The following is a 21,909-nucleotide window of genomic DNA, read 5'->3' as shown; positions in this document are numbered from 1 at the left end:
GAGAGGTATTGGCTGTGTGCTGGGCTGTCAGTGTGACAGGAGCTTTCACCTGATGCCTGTCTGAGTAAAGAGACCCTCGTTCATACCTGGATACCCTTTCCCCTTTCATCTGACGGACATGGCGGAGGATAAAACATTTCGCTATGGACTCATTGTACTGGGATTTTTCATGATCATGATTGGCATGTTCATTATGAGTGCTGATAAGCCTAATATATACATAACTTTCTGCACTATAGGGGTCTTACTGATATTTATTGGAATCACATGGAGCATCTGTCAGTGCTACCCTAAGGTAGGAGAATTTTTACTGAGCTTGCATGATTGTCTGTTTATATGTATATGTGTGTATATATATCTAGATCTATATATGTATATGTGTGGATAGATAGATAGATCTATATATGTATATGTGTGGATAGATAGATAGATCTATATATGTATATGTGTAGATAGATAGATAGATAGATAGATAGATAGATAGATAGATAGATAGATAGATAGATAGATAGATAGATAGATAGATAGATAGATAGATAGATAGATAGATAGATGTGTGTGTGTGTATATAGATAGATAGATAGATAGATAGATAGATAGATAGATAGATAGATAGATAGATAGATAGATAGATAGATAGATAGATAGATAGATAGATAGATAGATAGATAGATAGATAGATAGATAGATAGATAGATAGATAGATAGATAGATAGATAGATAGATAGATAGATAGATAGATGTGTGTGTGTGTATATATATATATATATATCTAGATATATATCTAGATAGATAGATAGATAGATAGATAGATAGATAGATAGATAGATAGATAGATAGATAGATAGATAGATAGATGTGTGTGTGTGTATATATATATATATATATAGATAGATAGATAGATAGATAGATAGATAGATAGATAGATAGATAGATAGATAGATAGATAGATAGATAGATAGATAGATGTGTGTGTGTGTATATATATATATATATATATATATAGATAGATAGATAGATAGATAGATAGATAGATAGATAGATAGATAGATAGATAGATAGATAGATAGATAGATAGATAGATAGATGTGTGTGTGTATATATATATATATATATATATAGATATATATCTATATATATATATATATAAATAGATAGATAGATAGATAGATAGATAGATAGATAGATAGATAGATAGATAGATAGATAGATAGATAGATAGATAAAGTATACAGTAATCCCCCGCTCCATCGCGGTTCAGTTTTTGCGTTCCCGGTAATTCGCGTTTTTTTTTTGTAATGTTATTTTACTATATAAATCATTAAAAATGAAATATTTTTGTGTTTTCCATAGCTCTTGCTATGTCTCTCAGTATCTTTTATGTGTTTAAATGAGTTTCTATTGTTTTAAAAGTGTGTTTAAAGACCTTAAAATGCTTTTACACGTACAGTGACAGTAAAAAAAACATGCCTACAATGCATTTTAATAAGGTTTTTCTATTTCGCGGAATTTCACTTTTCGCGGCTGGTTTCCGGAACGTAACCCCCGCAATGGAGGGGGGTTTACTGTATTTTTTTTTTTTTCACACATATATGTACAGATTACGATTTGGCGCCATACCATGTTTTCTAAATAATTAAAAATGAGAGTTTTAACAAAAAAGTTGCTGTTATAATAAAGAATTCTTAGCAATATAGTCTGTTTTTAAGTCAAACATTGCAGAAACTTCTCACATTATAGCAGCCTTTCTCAACTTTTTTCCCCCTGGAGGAACTCCTAAAATAGTTTTCAGGTCCCGAGGAACCCTTACTATACCAAGTTCAATAGCAGTCAGTGGGAAAATGCCCCTTACATTGATGGTCACTGATCAGTGATCAGAATGCCCCTTACAGACAGCTAAAAAAGATCATTGGTGTGAGGAAGATGGCCCTAACAGGTGGCATTGGCCCCAGAACTATGTAGGCACCATCAGATGGGAGGTCAACCAGCCACAGCTCAAGAATCCCCCAACAACTGCTGGAGGAACCCTAAGATTTCATGGACCCTGGTTGAAAATGGTTGCATTATAGCAGTTAACAGAATATTTTCATGGGATCAGCAAAGATGCAATTTTTGATATATGTATAGGAGTATTGGGATTGATTTACTAAAGGAAGGCGGTTCACTTAGTTTAGTAAATAAGATGCACCTGTGTTCATCCCAATCATTCAATCTTGTATAAGAAAAAATCCTGTTTTTTGTTTTTGTTTTTTTAGATTGAAAATAATTAAGCAACTGAAGTGAACATGGCTTTACCTAATTTACTAAACTTCATTACCATACACTGCGCAGAGCGAATATTCACCCTGATTACTGCCTCTACTTTTTTAGTAAATCAACCCAATTGTGTATTAGCAGAACAAGCAAGCACCATTCAATCCAACCATAAAATCAGTGGCGGGATGTAGAGGGAAAGTTCTAATGACCTGTCTTAGAGGGTGATGTAAAACTGATGTACCAATAATCATACAAGATGGAAATTCTTCTGTAGGAAGTTGTTTGAATTCATTTTTATCTGTTTCTTTAGCTGCAGATGTTTGAAGCATAAATATTATACTGAAGTGTACAGTAACTAGACTGTTACAGCATGGATGGACGAAACAGCTGATGATGGGTATTATATTGGTACCTGTGGCTGTCAGAATACCAAACATTGATTGTAGCTGATTGGCTGTTCGACTAACTTTTTTCAATCCATGTCTCGAATTTCATCCAATTCATAGAAATTTTTCATAATTCAGTTAATGTATGGTCTTTTTTTTTTTAAATTGTATTTCTTTCAACTTTTACTTTTTTTTGTCATTATCTGGACAAATTAAAAGTCAGTTTTAGCCTCTTCATGTTTATCATCTAATTTTCCTTGAGATTTTATTTCCAACATGCTGGAATCTTGTTTTTGAACATATTTCATATTTATTAATGAAACTCTTTCCATCAGCTCTAGGGATGAGTGAAGTTATTTTGATAAAATTGATTTAGCCATGAATTTGCTGATTTCGCTATTGGCCAGTTTTATTTGAAGCAAAAAACTGTTTTGCTCATTCAGCTTCTTAGGTGACATGTGCCTGAAAAAAAATAAAAACAAATCAGTTCTTTCTTTTTAGTGTTTTGGTATATTTTGGGAAGTTTATTTGATTTCAGATAATGGCCATGTATCTAGTTTTTAATGTGAATTGAATCCTTATGTTTGTACTGTCACACTGTTTTTTATTGAAAATAATTAGGCTAATGAGGGGCAATATGGTTTGACACAAAGTCAACAGTAGTTGAAAGGAGTTTCTTAACCCTCAGGAGCACTTTACAGCCCATTAATCCCTTAATAACGTCCAGAATCCACGTTAATTTTCCCTTCTCTGTTGACTTTGGGGGTGTAGAACTGGGGGAATCCATAGTGGAGAAGGATCTGGGTGTTCTGGTAGATCCTAAGCTTAATAATAGCATGCAATGCCAAGCTGCAGTTTCCAAAGCAAGCAAAGTCCTTTCTTGTATTAACAGAGGCATGGACTCCAGATAGAGAGATATAATTTTGCCCCTGTACAAATCATTAGTAAGACCTCAAATGAAATATGCAGTTCAGTTTTGGGCACCAGTTCTCAAAACGGATATCGGGGAACTGGAGAAAGTGCAGAGAAGGGCAACCAAACTGATAAGAGGCATGGAGGAGCTCAGCTATGAGGAAAGATTAGAGGAGCTGAATTTATTCTCTTTTGAGGAGATTAAGGGGGGATATGATCAACATGTATAAATACATAAGGGGTCCATATAGTGAACTTGGTGTTGAGTTATTCACTTTAAGGTCAACGCAGAGGACAAGGGGGCACTCTTTGGAGGAAAACAGATTTAGTCTCCAAATACGGAAAGGTTTCTTCACCGTAAGAGCTGTGAAAATGTGGAATAGACTCTCTCCAGAGGTGGTTCTGGCTAGCTCACTAGACTGCTTTAAAAAAAGCCTGGATTCATTCCTCAGAAAGTTTGGTAAAATGAAAGTTTGAAGAAAATTACACTCATCTCTAATAAGAACCAAGCATTCATGTATATTTCATACTAAACACTCATACACCCACCCTTGATCCCACCCTTTTTTCCTTGGTACACAATAAAAAATTTACAGCAACGTTTATCAAATGTGGTGAAATGTAAATGTTCTAATGATTTTAAAAAATCTTAACCGAATGGTTGTCTGCTGTCCCTAAAATTGGAATCAGGACCTGTTGCTTCCATAATGTAAATTAAAGTCGTCCCATTCCCTCCATGGTGGCGCCTATCAGCAGCCTCAGGGCATTTTGGAAGTCTACACAATGGTGGTAACAGACAAAAAATACATTATGCACATGTAATCTTATGTGAAGGTTACAGGTCTCTTTAACTGCAGGAGACCAGGTTTGATTGGTTAGGTACGAGTAGAGCATTTTGAATTCCAGGTTTTCAGATATCTGATTTTAAAGTCATTTAGGATAATTGAAAGTTTTTTGTGTGCTAGTAAGAATAATATTCCCCTGTTTAATCCTTGGATGTGCCTTCTGCTCTTTTTCTACACTTTTGATACAGTTTATTTCACTGCTAAAAAAGGAAGCGTTGTAATTTTTGTTGAGGCTTGATTAATACAATAGTGCCTGGCTTTTAATGGATTCTTTGGGGTAACTATGTGAGCAAATGTATGTAGTAGTCCAAAGACTCAGTACCAGAGATAAATTAGTTTGGGGCAAAACCACCACGTGTGGAACATACAGTATCTCTACTGTGTCCACATCTTCTAAAGCTTTGTCACTGTATGCTGGGTTAAACTGGGTTGAATCCTGGTTTAGGACCCATACTAGTGCATTGGAACCTTATAGGCAGAATCCATAGATGTTAAGTTAATGGAAGGTTTTGCTATTCTAAATTAGGCTTCACTTCACCCTCCTGGAGGATGATAGGTTGTGAAGTCTTGTTCTCTGCTTTTTTATTTTATTTTTATTTATTTGCATAGTGTGAGTTACCCAGATTTGTGACATCTTTATTATAATCTTATTATAAGTAGCTGTTTGAGGTACTTTAAAGACCAACTCTGGGCAAGTAAGAGATCATCCCTTCCAGTGGGGGGCAGTGCTTTCACTCGGGCCTCATCAGTCATACAGGGGGCCCAAGGCAGCTTTATTGTTAATTCCTGCCTAAATGAATAAACCGATTTTTCTAGACCAAACCCCAGCTCCTACTTGCTTACCAGGGCCTAAATTACATTTCTCCAAACAAATATTTCAGCCAGGCGCTCACTCGACAGGGAAAGACTGTCGTGCTGCTCTCCTCAGGCAGGGGACTCCAAAATGGGTGCATGAAAGAAAGGAAAAGGAGGAAGGAAGGGAGCTTGACTCCCGAAACGCGTTATCAGTCACATTTTCCAGGACATGTTCCAACATGTTTCATCGTGTTGTAACACGATTTCTAATCTTCATGTTTGTGAGTATGCATTCAGCATTTTATTAAATCATTTTAAACAGTACCACAGGTAATGCACTAGGTGTTTGCGCCTCCTTTTCCTTTCTTTCATGCACCTAAATTACATTTCCCTGGGCCCCATCAGGCCAACAGAGGGGCCCAGAAGGTGGGAGCAAAGAAAGGACTTTTTTTTTTCAATTTTCAGGTGTAGGTGGATAAAGTGCCTCTGTTTTTCTGAACCCTAGGGGGGGCTAGGCGAGGTTAGGGCGGTGGGGTGTAGGTGGGGTTGGGGGGCCATCACGAAGGCTGTACAGGGCCCTATGATTTCTAACAGCAGCCCTGCTTGCACTGCTAGGATTAACTATTTGCTTTGGTCCTCTCCTCTCCTTAATTAGACAGCCTCTTCTCCCTTCTTCTGCCTGGAGTTGGATTTTAAACCCAAATTCCAGGAAACTTGAAAATCCTAAATGAACAGTTAATCCTTGCAGTGCAGACACAGCCCCACTTGTCTAGAGGGCATGTAAACGTAGATTTACTTACCTAATCTTCCACTCCTACGAGCTGCTAGACCAGTCACTCCCCCATACCAGTGTCTTCTCCCCCATATACTAGCTGTCTAATGCCTCGTTTTCCACCTTCGGTTCAGTACGGTACGGTTCGGAACGGTACACCTTGCGTTTCCACTGCCAATAGTACCCTTTCATTATAGGCGTGGTGTTGCAGGAAAGCTGTGATAGACGATTCTCTGTCAACCAATCAAAGTTCTGCAGAGTGTAGCTCCACCCTGTTGGTACGCTACTAATGTGCTTGGTACCCCAACGAAAGGGTACCAAAAAAGTGGTACGGTACGGTTCGGAATTAGGGTACCATTCACAATGGAAACGGCATAAATAGCGTACCGTACCGTACCGAACCGTACCAGAAAGCTCACTGGAAACGGGGCATAAGGTCCTGGCATCATCAAGACAGATGCAGGGTCCATGGCCTTGCACTGGATGTGAAGATGTCAAAGGACAGTCCACTTTCAGGGTGTGGGATAGCACTGTCCAGGCACAGTGCCAGTGTGAAGAGATGAATGATTCTCTCGCATGCACAGAAGTGACGTCATCCTGCACCTGCCAATCAAGATTACTAAAGACTGGCACTTGGAAGAAGCTCGGGAGAAGATGCCAAAACCAGCGAGGAACCCCGTAGGCGTCGGACCGCTAGGGCATAGGTGAGTACTTGTGCCTTTATTTATGCTTTAATCAAACACATTGGTTGTAAATATAAGGTAGTGTATAATTTTTTTAGACATGCATTATCTGGGATGTGTTGTTGATAATCAGATATTAATGTGAAAAGGATACTACTGGTCTGACTACTGATTTTTACATTTGTACTTGTATTATGCCTATGCACATCACATTCTATGATATCACATTCTACATGCCAATCCCGAGCCTGGAGACCTTCCTTGTCCTTGTAAAAAAAAAGAGAAAAGGCTTTCAAGCATATTGGATATGGTGTCCAGAGAGCTGGCCCATAGAATCATTGAGAGCCAGATACAAATGAACGGATATACAATATACATACATACAATACACGTGTGTTATATTTTGCGTTCTTATAGATCACCTTTACTCCCGTGGATATGGAAGCTGTACCTTTGGCAGAGAAGTCTGATCTTTCAACCCCAACCAAGCAGTGGTATGTCTAATATATTTCCTTGCTTTTACATTCTTATTTATTAGGGAATTGGGAAAAAAATGAAATATGCATACTTGCATAGCAACCATCTAGATTTTTTTACTTGTTCTGACTGCTGAAATTCAGCTGCTATTGGTCACTGCACTGTGCACATTGTTATTGCTCTCTGTGTTACCTAATTACTCAGTTAGTATGGAATATTACAATTCATCACTCATCTCATTTTAATCCAAGGTCAAACATTACTGGGATCTGTAAAATGAAAAGTATGCTAAGTTTATCTACAAGTACATCATATTAAACATGAACAAAAATAAGGACGTTTATGACCAGGCATAAGGGAGTAGAAAGGTCTTGCATATATAGAAACACAGATTGATGATAGCAGATACCTGGCTCATCTAACCTGTCCGTGGATTTTTACTTCTCTAAACAGACTTGTGTTTATCCAAAGCAGATTTCAATTACTGTACACTTGTACATGTAAAACCAACTCTGGGTAATCTGGAAATTCCCTCTTGCAGTAAGGTTACCCCCGCACTGCAAGGATTAACTACTAGTTTAGGTCTCAGCGAGAGTAAAAACATTTTACTTACTTGATCCTCTTCTCCTCTGGCAAGCGGCACTCCTCCATGCTCTGGCGGTGGACTGTCCCTCAGTGTCATTACGTCCAATGGCGGACTATAGACCCTGTATTGGTTTTGATGTCAGGACTTTGGACAAGTGTAGCATTGGGGAGAAGACATTGAGGGGAGCTGTCTAGTGGAGGTGCTGGTAAGCAATTCCTCTTCCCTATGCCCCCAGAGCAGTTAAACCTAGCAGTGCTGATGCAACCCTCTCAAGTTTCCCAGAGCTGGGCTTAATAGTTTTTGTAAAGCCTCAAGGTTTTTCATCTTAATGCATTCATTGTTGATTTCACTCCTCACTACTTATCACAGTTTTGGAGGCCATGAAATGCCAAGACAGCACAACCCCCCCAAATGACCCCTTTTCGGAAAGTAAACACTCTAAGCTATTTGCTGAGAGGCATTTTGAGTATTTTGCAGATCTCTCTTTTTATCGCATTTTGAAAATGTAAAAAATAAAAAATAAAATCCATTTTCCTTTTCTTTCTTCATTTTTCAAAACAAATGAGAGCTGCAAAATACTCACCATGCTATCTTGGCATTTCATGGCCTCCGAAACTGTGATAGGTAGTGAGGAGTAAAATCAACAATTTACGACCTTAGAAAGCCTGCAGGCGGTGATTGGTTTTCGGGGTCCTGTACTCAGCTAGACTGCCAAAAAGCCTCACACATGTGGTATCTCCTTACTCAGGAGAAGCAGCAAAATGTATTTTGGGGAGTCATTTCACATATCAAAATCCGAGAGATCCTCCTAATGGGGGGTACTCCAGAGGAAAAGTGTAAACCATAAAAGGACCATCAACAGTGTAAAATATGCAACAATTTTATTAAAGTAATGGCAAAAAGCATTTATTACAAAAATTTAATGTAAAAATACCACCCAAACACCCAGTGGAGAACACAAGAATAACGTTGTCTAGACAAGCACAGAAAACTAGCCCCATTCACACACTCAGCCATTCCACTCAAAACATCTCTCAAGTGCACTGTAAGGTTTGGATGGTCAGAGCTGTGGATATTGGAAATATCCAGGGATACCTTCCATTTAGTTCAGACCAAAGCTTGATTATAGCACAAATTCAGACTAGGTGCAGAGTGATGTCCAGCTAAGTCTAAAACTGTATGACAGGAACAAACGTCCCTTGAGTGTCAGTTCAAGCAAAAATCTTGGGGAACTTGGTTCCACCAATAAAAAACGAACAGCGTCCGGAAGTTGGCCGGAACCGGAAGTCCATAGGCTGGGTGTCGTGGAACGCAAGTTGGAGCACAGGGGCCCTTCGTGCTGCCTACGTCAACGCGTTTTGCATACGTCACGTACACTTCGTCAGGACCCTGGATTCAATACACCTATAGAACTCCTTTTCCACTAGTTTGCTGGAAATTTATGGACTTATCTCACGGAATATTTTACACCATTTATTTTTTTAACATTATAATCACTTGAGTTCACTGTATTGATTACATTGATTTAAGTATTTATCTGGCGCAGCACTCTTCAAGCAGTTTCTATTTATATTATTGTAAGGTGTTGCACAATTTAGTGTTTGCTGCCGGATAACTGAGTTGCACTTTTTATATATCTGCACATATATTTGCACTTATGTTCTCAACAATTTTCAGTTTTGTTCGAATTATTATTTCTGGTTTCTATCACAGGTCTACAAAATTTTTTTGTATATTATATTTGCTTTCAATACACCTATACTCTGATACCCTTTGCTGCTCCACATCAATCCACCGTGACTGTATTGTGGTCAGTCTTTACAGTGTCTGACTGACCGGAACCACTTCCGATAACTGGGACTTACCATCCACTATGTTCAGAACTTAGCCTCCCTGTACTGTGATTAGGGAGTGATTGGCCCAGGGATCAACAAGATCGGTTACTTTACCCCAGAGGCCTATTTACCTCGCCATCCTGTTCATTTTTTATTAGTGGAACCAAGTTCCCCAAGATTTTTGCTTGAACTGACACTCAAGAGACGTTTGTTCCTGTCATACAGTTTTAGACTTAGCTGGACATCACTCTGCACCTAGTCTGAATTTTTGCTATAATCAAGCTTTGGTCTGAACTAAATGGAAGGTATCCTTGGATATTTCCAATATCCACAGCTCTGACCATCCAAACCTTACAGTGCACTTGAGAGATGTTTTGAGTGGAATGTGTGAGTGTGTGAATGGGGCTCGTTTTATGTGCTTGGCCAAAAAAAACGTTATTCTTGTGTTTTCCACTGGGTGTTTGGGTGGTATTTTTACATTCAGTTTTTGTAATAAATGCTTTTTGCCATTACTTTAATAAAATTGTTGCATATTTTACACCATTGATGGTCCTCTGTTACTACTTTTCCTCTGTAATACCCCCCCCCCCCCCATTAGAGGGATCTCATGGATTATACATTTGTGTATGTTCACTCAGTTGTTGAGGTACCTGGTCCTATTGGAAGGAGCAGTGATTTACTATAGCAGTATTACCATTCCCCTAAACTTTGTAAGGGTTTGAATGGATTGAGGACTACATGTTCTTTTATCTTTTAGTCATTTCACATATAGCCATGGCATGTTTGAGCAATATATGATGAAAACTTTGTGTAAAAAAAAAGAAAGAAAACATTTTTGGCATTTTCCTGATACTTGTGGCAAAATATAAAATATTCAATGGACTCAACATGCCTCTCAGCAAATATCTTGGAGTGTCTACTTTCCAAAATGGGGTTATTTGGGGGGGTTTTGAGCTACCTTGACATTTCAGGGCCTCCGAAACTGTGATAGGTAGTGAGGAAGTAAAATAGGCAATTTATGCTCATAGAAAACCTGACAGCGGTAATAGGTTTTACTGTATATAGTGTACACTGTGACAGGGAGTGAAAAGGTTACTGGGGGTTGATCAGGTGGTTAAATCTTTATTAGGTGATATATGGTGGGTAGGTACCCTAAACCTATCTAGGACTACCACTAACTGCGTCTCACACTTACTAAAGTCACAAGTTACACTAATACAGTGATCAGTAAATTTACACTATGACAGGGAGTGAAAGGGTTAACTGGGGGGTGATCAGGGGGTTAAATGTGTGCCTATGTGTACTGGTGTCAGTGTAGTGCTTGTGTACTCACAGTTGATGCTCTCTTCTTTCACACTGGAAACGAAAAGGGCTCCAGGAGAGAAGATTGCATCATATCCTGTGCCTATGTTTACATTACGTGGGCACAGGAGGCTCTGCAATTTTCCAGAACTGATCACCAGGTCCAGGCCAAAAATCATTGAACCGAATCAAAACATTGCGGGGATGGTGGGGGCGCTGGACGTGCCCCCCCCCCCCCCCCAGCCCTGTGCGTGACTGACATACAGGTACGTCGGTTCGCGCAGCCGAGCCACCTTGCCGCAGTATATCAGCGGCGGGTGGTCGGCAACTGGTTAATCTGACTTTATTGTAAACCCACCTGAAGAAGCATCATTATCATACTGTTTTTGGCTCTCCTGGGTCACCTTCATCTCTTAGATCACTATCTGTCAAAAGAAGGGATCCTGTCTGACCCTAGAACATAAAAATGACTTCTGTTGGTGAGTTGGCTGGTGATGGGTTCTATTGATCTAATTTAGTTGCAGACTAAATCAAAGAAGATCTGACTTTCTCAAGTGAAAATAAGGTACATCCAGCATAATTAAAGATATCCATTGTGTTACTACTTGTTATAATACTTGACCTTTTACATTTTTTTATTCAACCTGTTTTTTTATTATAATAAAAACATTACAATAAATTATTAAAACTCTCCTTCCTGAACAGGTCTACCACAGCTTACACAAGCAAGGAAGAGGCAGAACGCTATGAGGCCACCTTGCCTTCTTATGAACAGATTCAGATTAAGGTGGAGGAACTTGGCGAACCTCATGGAAACCAGTCAGTACTTTTTCCACATCCTGTGCTGGTAGATATTTCACAGCCAAAGTTGCAAGCCAAGGTGGAAGTACACAGGAACTCAATTGGTAAAGAAGAACATGCAGTCGTAGAAGCCAACTGGTGAGCAAGAATTTGTGCATTTTTCCACTTTGCTTAATGGCAAATGCTCAGATTTGGCTAAAAGGCATGGAATGTGTCTGTAAATTTTACTGATCCTGAATTCCATTTACCTACAGCATTCCCTATGGCAGCCAGAACCATATAAACATTTACCATTTGGCTTTATTCATGTACTGTAGGTGCTGTGGCCTGTAGTGAGTGAATGAGTGCCTTGTTTATGCAGCTGGAATTCAAACAGTTGCTGCATCCCCTTAGAGCAGCTATGTCCAAACTACAGCCCTCCAGCTGTTCAGGAACTACAATTCCCCATCATGCACAGGCGGCATGCCATCATGCCGCATGTCCATTTTAATTCGATCCTCCAGATGGATGGAAAATAGGGTTTCCATCTAGGGTTGCCAACTTTCTGAAATGGAAATAAGGAACGGGGGGGAGGGGGCGGGGCGGGGGCGTGGCGGGGATGTTTTTTCCAGTGCAAAAAATAAGACAACATTTTAAGGAAGTGTAGTGCAAAAATCTTTATATAATTGTACTTCCATAACTTTTTCTTTGCTTTTCTTACCATTTTATCTGCTACTCTCCCCCCCTTTTTTCTTTTTTTTTGCTCTCCTTCCCCTTTTCTCTGCTATCCTTCCCTTTTCTTTGCACTTTCCCTTTTCTTTGCTCTCCTTTTGTTTTCTTTGCTCTCCTTCTGCTGTCCATCCATTTTCTTTGCTCTCCTTCCCCTTTTTATTGCTCTCCTTCCCCTTTTTATTGCTATCCTTCCCTTTTCTCTGCTCTTATTCCCCTTTTCTCTGCTCTTATTCCCCTTTTCTTTGCTCTCCTATCCCTTTTCTCTGCTCCTCTTCCCCATTTTTTGCTCTCCTTCTCTTTTCTCTGCTCTCATTTCCCTTTTCTTTGCTCTCCTTCCCCTTTTCTCTTTGCTCTCATTCCCCTTTTTTTTGCTCTCCTTCTCCTTTTCTTTGCATTCCTTCCTCCTTTTCTTTGCTCCTTCTGCTCTCCTTCCATTTTCTTTGCTCTCCTTCTGCTGTCCTTCCATTTTCTTTGCTCTCCTTCCCCTTTTCTCTTTGCTCTCCTTCCCCTTTTCTTTGCTCCTTCTGCTGTCCTTCCATTTTCTTTGCTCTCTTATCCCTTTTCTCTGCTCCTCTTCCCCTTTTTTAAATCTCCTTCCCTCTTCTCTGCTCTCCTTCCCTTTGCTCTCCTCCCTCTGCTCCTCTTCTCCATTTTTCTGCTCTCCGTCCCATTTTGTGGTCTCTTCTTCCCATTTTATTTGCTCTCCTGATGGGATGCTCTCCTTCCTCTTATCTGCTGCTTTGCCTAATATCCCTTTTCTTTGCTCAACCTTCCCCTTTCCTCTGCTCTTCTCCCCTTTTCTCTCTTCTGCTTACCTTTTTTTCTCTTGTGCTCCGCTCGCTTTCTTGCAGCAGCAGCTAGTTTTCTTTCTTCTTCGTTTTCTTTCTTCTTCTTCTCTTCTTCTTGGTACCGCGGGGCGAGGAATGCAGGGAGGGGTTACGTTGTGACGTCACGACATCATCGGCACGGCATTGCGGAATTGGTCAGAAGGCGGAGGGGAGGGGACGCACAGTCACTACATGATGAAAGTGACGAACACCAATAAGGTACCGCGGAATACGGAACAAAGTGCGTTCCGTATCAGTTTGATACGGAACAGCACTTGTCTGTTTAAAATACGGGACGATTCCGTATTTTACGGAACGGTTGGCAACCCTATTTCCATCTGTCTGGATTTTACGGACAGGATCGGATCATATAGCAGCGGGTGTCAGCGGACATGTCACCACTGACATCCACCTCTTCATAGGAGTGCATGGAGCATCCGATCAGGTCCACCTGAAAAACTGACAGGTAGACCTGATTGGAAAGCTCATGTGAAAGGACCCTATGGCTCAAAAACATTGATAAACACAGAAAAGGCGCATTTTCAGCATTTTTTGCAGTTTTCATATTCTCAAAACCCACAAGTTCTGGGGTTTTTTTTCCAGCCAGAAAACGCCCCTGCCAGAAACAGCTGATAGCAGCCTATGTGTGCATGGACACATAGGATAACATGCTAGGGAGTTTACTGTTTGCAGAAAAAAACCTCTGACTCCAAAAACAGCAGCTGTAAAAATGTCCAGTGTGCATGAGGCTTAAAAGTGGCCTGGACTGCTATATGACCCCTCGTGGTCATGGTGCCCTAGGCCATGGTCTACGTGGTCTAGTGAGTAATCCAGCCCTGAGTGGAACAGATATTTAGTTTAATTTTCCTGGTGCAATATTATCAGAAAAAACTGTACAATATATTGAAGTCCTTTAGTACTAGCATGCAAATCCTAATCTGGTATGTGGATGACAGCATGAAAAACTAAGTTTTGCATCATTTTACAACTTGACCCCCTAGTCATCAAATCCGATAACAATAAATCTATAGGTCAAATAGAGATGGACTTTTATAACCAGGTCTTGCTTTACTTTTGAAAAATGCCAAAAACAGCACTTGCAATGGTGTAAATATCAAAAATGGGTAAGCGTAAAAAGCGTCAATTAATAAGAAATAAATATTCATAAAGTGCAATAGTGCAATCGTGCTGGACCAAATATCAACAAATAATAACATCAATTCATGGAAAAATTAAAGTGCAATGGTGCCAGGACTAGATAATTAAAAATATGTGCATAAGGTGCAATGGTGCTTAATGCAAAATACAATAAATAGCAAAATGCAACGTAGCAAGGTTTCCAGGCCTATGGCCTGATGTGGGTCTGCTATTAGTACCGGTAATCTCTCCAGCCCATGTGGGCTGTGATCCTGGGTATGACAACTGAAGCAGCGACAACTCCGGCATCTTTGTTTGTGGGTTTTATATGAATTAGGGGATGGGAGAAGGGAATGAGTGGGATACTCCTTGAGGCTTAACTAATTACAATTGGGACTTTACTTCTGAAATGCCCGTTGGCGCTTCCTTAACGCCAGCCGGCGCCAGCCAACGCTCACTGATACTGAGAACACTCTGTAGAACAGAAGAAGTGCTGAATCCTCGACTTATAGTCCAGAAGATCCAAGACTGAGAGCTGTAGAACTCCTGACACTGTTGTACTGTGAAAGTCACTGAATACTTTCCCCCGCCTGGCTCATCTTGAGGTAGTATTATAGTAGAACTCTGGAAGTGCGTCAACACGTTTCGCCCGCCTACAAGGGGCGTAATCAAAGACCTTGGTTCCAGTCTTTGATAACACCCCTTGTAGGCGGGCGAAATACGTTGACGTACTTCTAAGAAATGGCAACCACACAACGTCACTTCCTGTATGTCGTGGAACGCACGCCGACTGCGTTCCCGGAAGGAGACTGTGATCGTTTTTCTGATGTGGATTTTATGTCTTCCATACGCTTTTGTCCTTTATCGTTTGTGAGTATGTTTTAACCCCTTTTTAAATAAAAAAGGCGGGTTTCACTATATTGGTCCATTCCTTCCCTTTGAGTCACACCGGAGGGATTTACAGCATTGGAGAGCTATTGGTCCGCCTATTTCAGAGGCTCACCTGTCCCTTTGGTAACCCCAGAAGGGGACATTCTGTTCTGGAGAATCGTTGGTTTAACCACTTCCAAGGCCCATTAACCTTTTGATTCTGGTGAGTGAACCCCAAAAGGGTTTTTGAAGCACTTTGCCACTGTGTGGAGCACCACAACACCTTTTTGCTTCAGCTTATTGAGTAGCTGCACTTAAAGTGTGACTGTTTACCTAATTTCGGACATTTTTTCACCTTTTGCACCTTAGCACCAGTTATTGCATTTTGCTATTTATTGTATTTTGCATTAAGCACCATTGCACCTTATGCACATATTTTTAATCATCTAGTCCTGGCACCATTGCACTTTAATTTTTCCACTAATTGATGTTATTATTTGTTGATATTTGGTCCAGCTGGATTGCACTATTGCACTTTATGAATATTTATTTCTTATTAATTGACGCTTTTTACACGTACCCATTTTTGATATTTACACCATTGCAAGCGCTGTTTTTGGCATTTTTCATTTTCTCTTGGTTTTTACCTAGTGAACAGCAGCTGCAAAACACATTTATTAACACTTTAATTTTAAGCGCGGGTTATAATAATCTTTCTACATTTGCTTTACTTTTCTTCAGCCGGTCTGCCCCTCTTGCCTGTCTAAAAGAAGAGACCACGGTAACAACATCGGATAGGACAAGCACGGGAAGTAATGCGTCCTCTCTTCACAGCTGTGAGGACTGGCAGCCACAGAAGCATGATGTTGCTGTGCAGTTTGGAGGTCCTCTCTGTGGAGATGGATTTCATCTTATAGATGGCCCTGCTTGTGATGGAATAGCGATGATAGATACACCTTTTTGTGAAGCAACCCACCCACACATGGATCAAGAAGGCCTACTTATCTCCAACTACAATGGTGATAACACTGGTAAAGCAGGAGCAAAGGAAACCTCCATTACCGACGGAGCTGCACGAGACCATGAAGCAGATGACCTTTATTATGGAATGAAAGATGAAACTGAAAATCTAATGAAGGGGTCTGATTCTGATTTTGAACACTAGCTTTAGCATGATTTCTGATTCCAAGATGAGATAAACAACACAACATGGTGTATAAAACTGAGGGAACAGTCTGTATTGTCTGTAGCAACAAGCCGGAATCCAGCTGTCTTATTTAAGTAAAGGTTAAAAAAATGAAAGAAGGCCTCTAAAGGGTTGCTAATGACAACACATGACATAAATATATGACATATTTGTCCAGTTATGTCAGAATCTGAACCAGAACAGTCCAGTGTTAAAAGAAATATTGAAGATTAATTGTATCCACTGTATTAGGGCTATATTGTAAGTTGTTTCTCTCCTTTTTTTTTTTTCTTATCCAGAACGCATTTCAATCTCTTTTAATTTTTTTTTTTATTTTTTTTTTTAAAGTTTTACACATTACAAAAAATAGTTAATGCAGTAAAAAAAAACTTTGCTGTCCAGGCTCTATAAAGGGATCAAACCCCTCACCCCTCTCGCAGGGTCGTATAAAGTACTCAAAACCCATACTTGAGTAAAAGTACAAGTGCCCGATCAAAAAGTGACTTGAGTAGAAGTGGAAGTGCTCAATCAAAAAGTGACTTGAGTAGAAGTACTAAAGTATTCAACATTTTTTGTACTTAAGTATTGCAAGTAGTTTTTTTTAAAAATGTTGCTACTCAAGTACTGAAAGTAATTCCTCGTTTCCACTGAGTGGTACGGTACGGTACGGTTCGGTTCAGTACGGTTCGGTACGGTACACATTGCGTTTCCACTGCCAATAGTACCCTTTCATGATAGGCGTGGTGTAGCAGGAAAGCTGTGATAGAGAATTCTCTGTCAACCAATCAAAGTTCTGCAGAGTGTAGCTCCACCCAGTTGGTACGGTACTAATGTGCTTGGTACCCCAACGAAAGGGTACCAAAAAAGTGGTACGGTTCGGAATTAGGGTACCATTCATAATGGAAACGGCATAAATAGCGTACCGTACCGAGCCAAACCGTACCAGAAAGCTCAGTGGAAACGAGCCATTAAAGTACCAGTAGTTTTGAAAAAAAATTGCTACTCAAGTACTGAAAGTAAAAGTACAAGTACTGTGTAATGTAGTTATTAAAGAAAGAAGTCAAAAGTTTGAACATCATATTGTTTTTTATTATTTCAAATGCAGCTTTTATTTATACATACAGTAGCTTTTATTTTCGTATGCGCTGATAATACACATGTTTTGAGCTTCATGAAACCTGTCATCTACTGTTCTGGCAGTGGTAATTTTTATAATAGTAACGAGTAACTATGCAGCACAAAAAAAAAAATATCAGAGTAGAAGTATTGAAATCATCGAAAAAATGTAGTGAAGTAAAAGTGGAAGTAGGAGAAAAAAATTCTACTCTAGGAAAGTACAGATACCGCCTTTCGGTACTTAAGTACAGTAGTGAAGTAGTTCTACTTAGTTACTATACATCTCTGCCCCTCTGTTATTCCCTAACAACTGCCAGTTCTCATGAGATAATCACATTAAGTGTCCATTCACACTAGTACGACTTGTCAGGCGACTTGGTCAGCCTGACAAGTCACACAGCGTCGCGTCCCATAGTGTAGTACAGGAACGGTTCTAATAGGAGCGACACAAGTCGCTCCGACTTAGAAAAGGGTCCTGTACTACTTCGGGGCGACCTGGGGCGACTTGCATAGACATTCATTATATGAAGTCCGTGCAAGTCGTGCCGAAGTCGCGGTGCACGCGACTTCACAGGTCACCCCGAAAGTCGTGCCGCTTCAGTGTGAATCGGCACTAAAGCCTGGTACACACAATGAGATTATCGGACGAATGATCATGCGTTTATTTTTCCCATGCACTAAAGTGACGAAAATTTTCATACAACAGAATAAAAATTCGCAAGTGATGTAATGTATTGTATTTGTATTTTATTTTCTAACAAAAACTGATTAAATGAAAATCGTATGATCTGGTATTGTACGAGAAAATTTTTCATTTTTGTCCCTTCAAATAATTTCAGGTGAACTTAGTCGTGATCGGCTCTTGAAAGCTGTGTACTAATAATCAAATTATTGTACGATCACTTAGAAAGCTGTATTTTTTTTTACGATTCTCTGATCGTGTGTACTAGGCTTAAGATACACTATATTGCCAAAAGTATTGGGACGCTTGCCTTTGCACACACATAAACTTTAATGGCATCTCAGTCTTAGTCCATAGGGTTCAATATTGAGTTGGCTCATCCTTTGCGGCTATAACAGCTTCAACTCTTCTGGGAAGGCTGTCCACAAGGTTTAGGAGTGTGTCTATGGGAATGTTTGACCATTCATCCAGAAGCGCATTTGTGAGATCAGGCACTGATGTTGGGCAAGAAGGCCTGGCACGCAGTCTTCGCTCTAATTAATCTCAAAAGTGTTCTATCGGGTTGAGGTTTAGGACTGTGTGCAGGCCAGTCAAGTTCCTCCACCCCAAACTTGTGTTTTATGGATCTTGCTTTGTGCACTGGTGCACAGAGGTGCAAGAGGCCATCCCCAAACTGTTCCCACAAAGTTGGGAGCATGAAATTGTCCAAAATGTCTTGGTATGCTGACGCCTTAAGAGGTCCCTTCAATGGAACTAAGGGGCCATACCCAACCCCTGAAAAACAACTCCACGTCATAATCCCCCCTCCACCAAATGATTTGGAGGGGTGGCCCAATACTTTTGCCAATATATTGTGGATGAGTAAGTTTGGGGTGGAGGTACTTGACTGGCCTGCACAGAGTCCTGACCTAAACCCGATAGAACACCTTTGGGATTTATTAGAGCAGAGACTGCGTGCCAGGCCTTCTCCTCCAAGATCCGTGCCTGACCTCACAAATGCACTTCTGGAAGAATGGTCAAACATTCCCATAGACACACTCCTAAACCTAGTGGACGGCCTTCCCAGAAGAGTTGAAGCTGTTATAGCTGCAAAGGGTGGACCAATAAAATATTGAACCCTACTGACTAAGAGTGGGATGCCATTAAAGAGGTTGTAAACCTGATTTTTTTTTTCACCCTGAAAGAGAAACACCTAATGAGCTAGTATGCATTGCATACTAGCTCATTATGAAATACTTACCTTAGAACGAGCCCCCGCCAGCCACCCTCTTACCTCTATGACGGGCGACATGTTCAGTCGCCCGTCTTCCGGGATCGCGGCATCCGGCCATCTGATTGTCCGGAGCCGCGGTGACGTCACTCCCGTGCATGCGTGTGGGAGCCGACGGTCACGGCACGGGGCTCTGAAGGAACGGCACCAGCGGCCGTTCCTTCAGAGCGCATGCGCCAGTGATGTCACTGGCTGCATGTAAGGTAAATATCTCCTAAACGGTGCATGTTTAGGAGATATTTACAGTACCTATAGGTAAGCCTTATCATAGGCTTACCTATAGGTACAACTTGCAGAGGAGGGTTTATTTCCTCTTTAAAGTTCAAGTGCGTGTAAAGGCAGGCGTCCTAATACTTTTGGTAATATAGTGTAGATCTGGCCAATGTAACAATATATAGCTGAATTGAATATCTGATTTTTTAGTCAAACAAATGGCAATTCTTCATAAATGGGTGCCACGTACACAAAATGGCTAGTTAGGATAAATAAAATTAAAAACAAAAATCTGAATGGGGTTCTCCCCATGATTCATACCAGGCCCTTTAGGTCTGATCTGAATTCTAAAGGGGACTTTATGCAAAGGAAAAAAAAAAGGTGTGGGGTCCCTCCAAATTCTATACAACACTTGTAAGGTCTGGTATGGGTTGTAACAGGGAACTCTGCACACAAATAAAGAAAAAAAAAAGCATTGGGTCCCCTCCCAGACACTTATCTGTGCATGCAGCCTGGCTGGCCAGAAAAGGGTGGGAAAGGGGGGGGGGGGCGAGAGTGCAGCAGGTCCTCCCTATACCAGGCCGCATGCCATCACCATGGAGGGGTGATACCTTGCCATGAAGGAATATTCCTGGCAAGCACTTTGTCCTTATGTTGATGAGGGCAACGGTCTCTTCTCCACAATCCTAGCCTGGTGATCGTGGGGGTATTACAATAAGGGAGCACCTAGATGCTAGCTCCCTCTATGTGAATGAGTAAGGTGTATATGTAGAGTTATGGAATTTGGAGGGGGGGGGGCGCAGTGGGGGATGCCACACCATTTTTTTGTGGGATTCCCCTTTAAAATCCAGAAATTCCATAACTGAAGGGCCATAAATATGAATAGAATCCACTTATCTAGAAAGAATTAAAAAAATGTTATTGGATCTCATGCATGAAACTGGGGGGGGGGGGGGGGGTGGAAAAATGCTTAACCCAAGAAGACTAGTATGTGCCTACATTAATCTAATATTATTTTAGTAATGGTTTAACAAGTAATATCCCTAAAACAAGTTTACAGGCAGAATGGCCCGAAATGGTAAAGCTGACATTTTCACAGGGCAATACACATCCATGTGACCTTAATATGCTAAATTTATTAATGTGATTTTAATATATTCTGTGTCACCAAAACCTCCTAGAAAAATGTTCCTTGCCTTGGGGGCACACAGAATATTTTATAAGTATTCAGATTATAAGCATCAGTATGTAATCACAGATTTTTGTGGAACGTTAGCTTTCTTAAAGCTTAGGATAGAAGAGTGCACTGTTAGGGGGGCGAAGCCCTCGTGTACTTCCCCATATACTATGATAGAATTTCATCCCTCACACACTTGTCCAAACCAAGACAAGGCAAATACAAACCTTGGACAGCAATCAAGGCTTCCAGATTATTCTAACTACAGTTAAGCCTAGGACACATGATGAGAAAATTGGATAAAAAATACCGCTTTTGTAACGATCGTCCGATGATCTGATCGTTAGTACGCAGCTTTCGAGAGCCAATCATGACATTTCATGCAAAATTTTTGAAGTGCAAAAAATGTTCTTGTGTGATAATAGAAAATGTGCAAAATTTTCTGATGTGCAAAAAATGTTCTTGTGTGATAATAGATAATGATTTTCCTTTAATCAGTACAGTAATCATACGTAAAAAAAATTGAGTGAACAAGACTGCGCATGCTCAAAAATTAAAGAATACATACATCATTGCGGCAAGTTGTATTCTGTCTTAGGAGAGTTTTCATAACTCTTGTAACCTATTCGTTTTTGATATGAGACAAAACAAAATGGCTATCGTTAGTCCAATATTCTCATCATGTGTATGAGGCATTGGGGTTCCAAGCCAATAAAAATTCGGATGCACAAGTTTGTAAATAACAATGATCACAAGAAATTATTGTGTGGTCTTGAAAACTCATGAGATGATGTGTTAAATCAAAATGATATTTCACGGTGTTAAATTGAACAGAAATAATCAACAATACAAATGTGTAAAAAATCCACATGTGAAAAATTATTATATTGTCCTTCAAACTTGTGTGATAAAGAAACAAAAAATAGGTGAAAAGTCCAATGATAGATCAATAAAGTGATGAGTAGTTGAATGGTCCCTCCACCTGGTGAAATGCCTCCTTACCCGGCGGAAAATAAGGTAAGTGCCTTAAATATATTCCTGTGATGGTGACATGTATCTATCCATATGAA

The 21,909-nt window shown here is 40.2% G+C and overlaps 1 protein-coding gene across 1 annotated transcript; it reads left to right on the top strand.

Moving 5' to 3' along the window:
* Positions 1–5: 5 nt before the first annotated feature.
* BSND (barttin CLCNK type accessory subunit beta) lies at positions 6–16,484 on the top strand. Its single transcript, XM_082266061.1, has 4 exons — positions 6–295; positions 7,067–7,143; positions 11,555–11,788; positions 15,937–16,484. Exons 1-4 carry the CDS (start codon positions 119–121, stop codon positions 16,358–16,360), a joined length of 912 nt encoding a protein of 303 aa, XP_082122187.1. The 5' UTR covers positions 6–118; the 3' UTR covers positions 16,361–16,484.
* Positions 16,485–21,909: the final 5,425 nt, after the last annotated feature.

Source organism: Pelophylax lessonae (assembly GCF_965119305.1).
Source record: "Pelophylax lessonae genome assembly, chromosome: 8".
Classification (NCBI taxonomy): domain Eukaryota; kingdom Metazoa; phylum Chordata; class Amphibia; order Anura; family Ranidae; genus Pelophylax; species Pelophylax lessonae.
The sequence above is the reverse complement of the archived record's forward strand: the minus strand, read 5'-3'. Positions and strand labels throughout refer to the sequence as shown.

Coding starts and splice junctions, on each gene's coding strand:
- BSND (XM_082266061.1), top strand. CDS start 119: ATGGCGGAGGATAAAACATTTCGCTATGGACTCATTGTACTGGGATTT. Junction 7,144..11,554: donor TCAACCCCAACCAAGCAGTG/GTATGTCTAATA, acceptor CTTCCTGAACAG/GTCTACCACAGCTTACACAA. Junction 11,789..15,936: donor GCAGTCGTAGAAGCCAACTG/GTGAGCAAGAAT, acceptor ACTTTTCTTCAG/CCGGTCTGCCCCTCTTGCCT.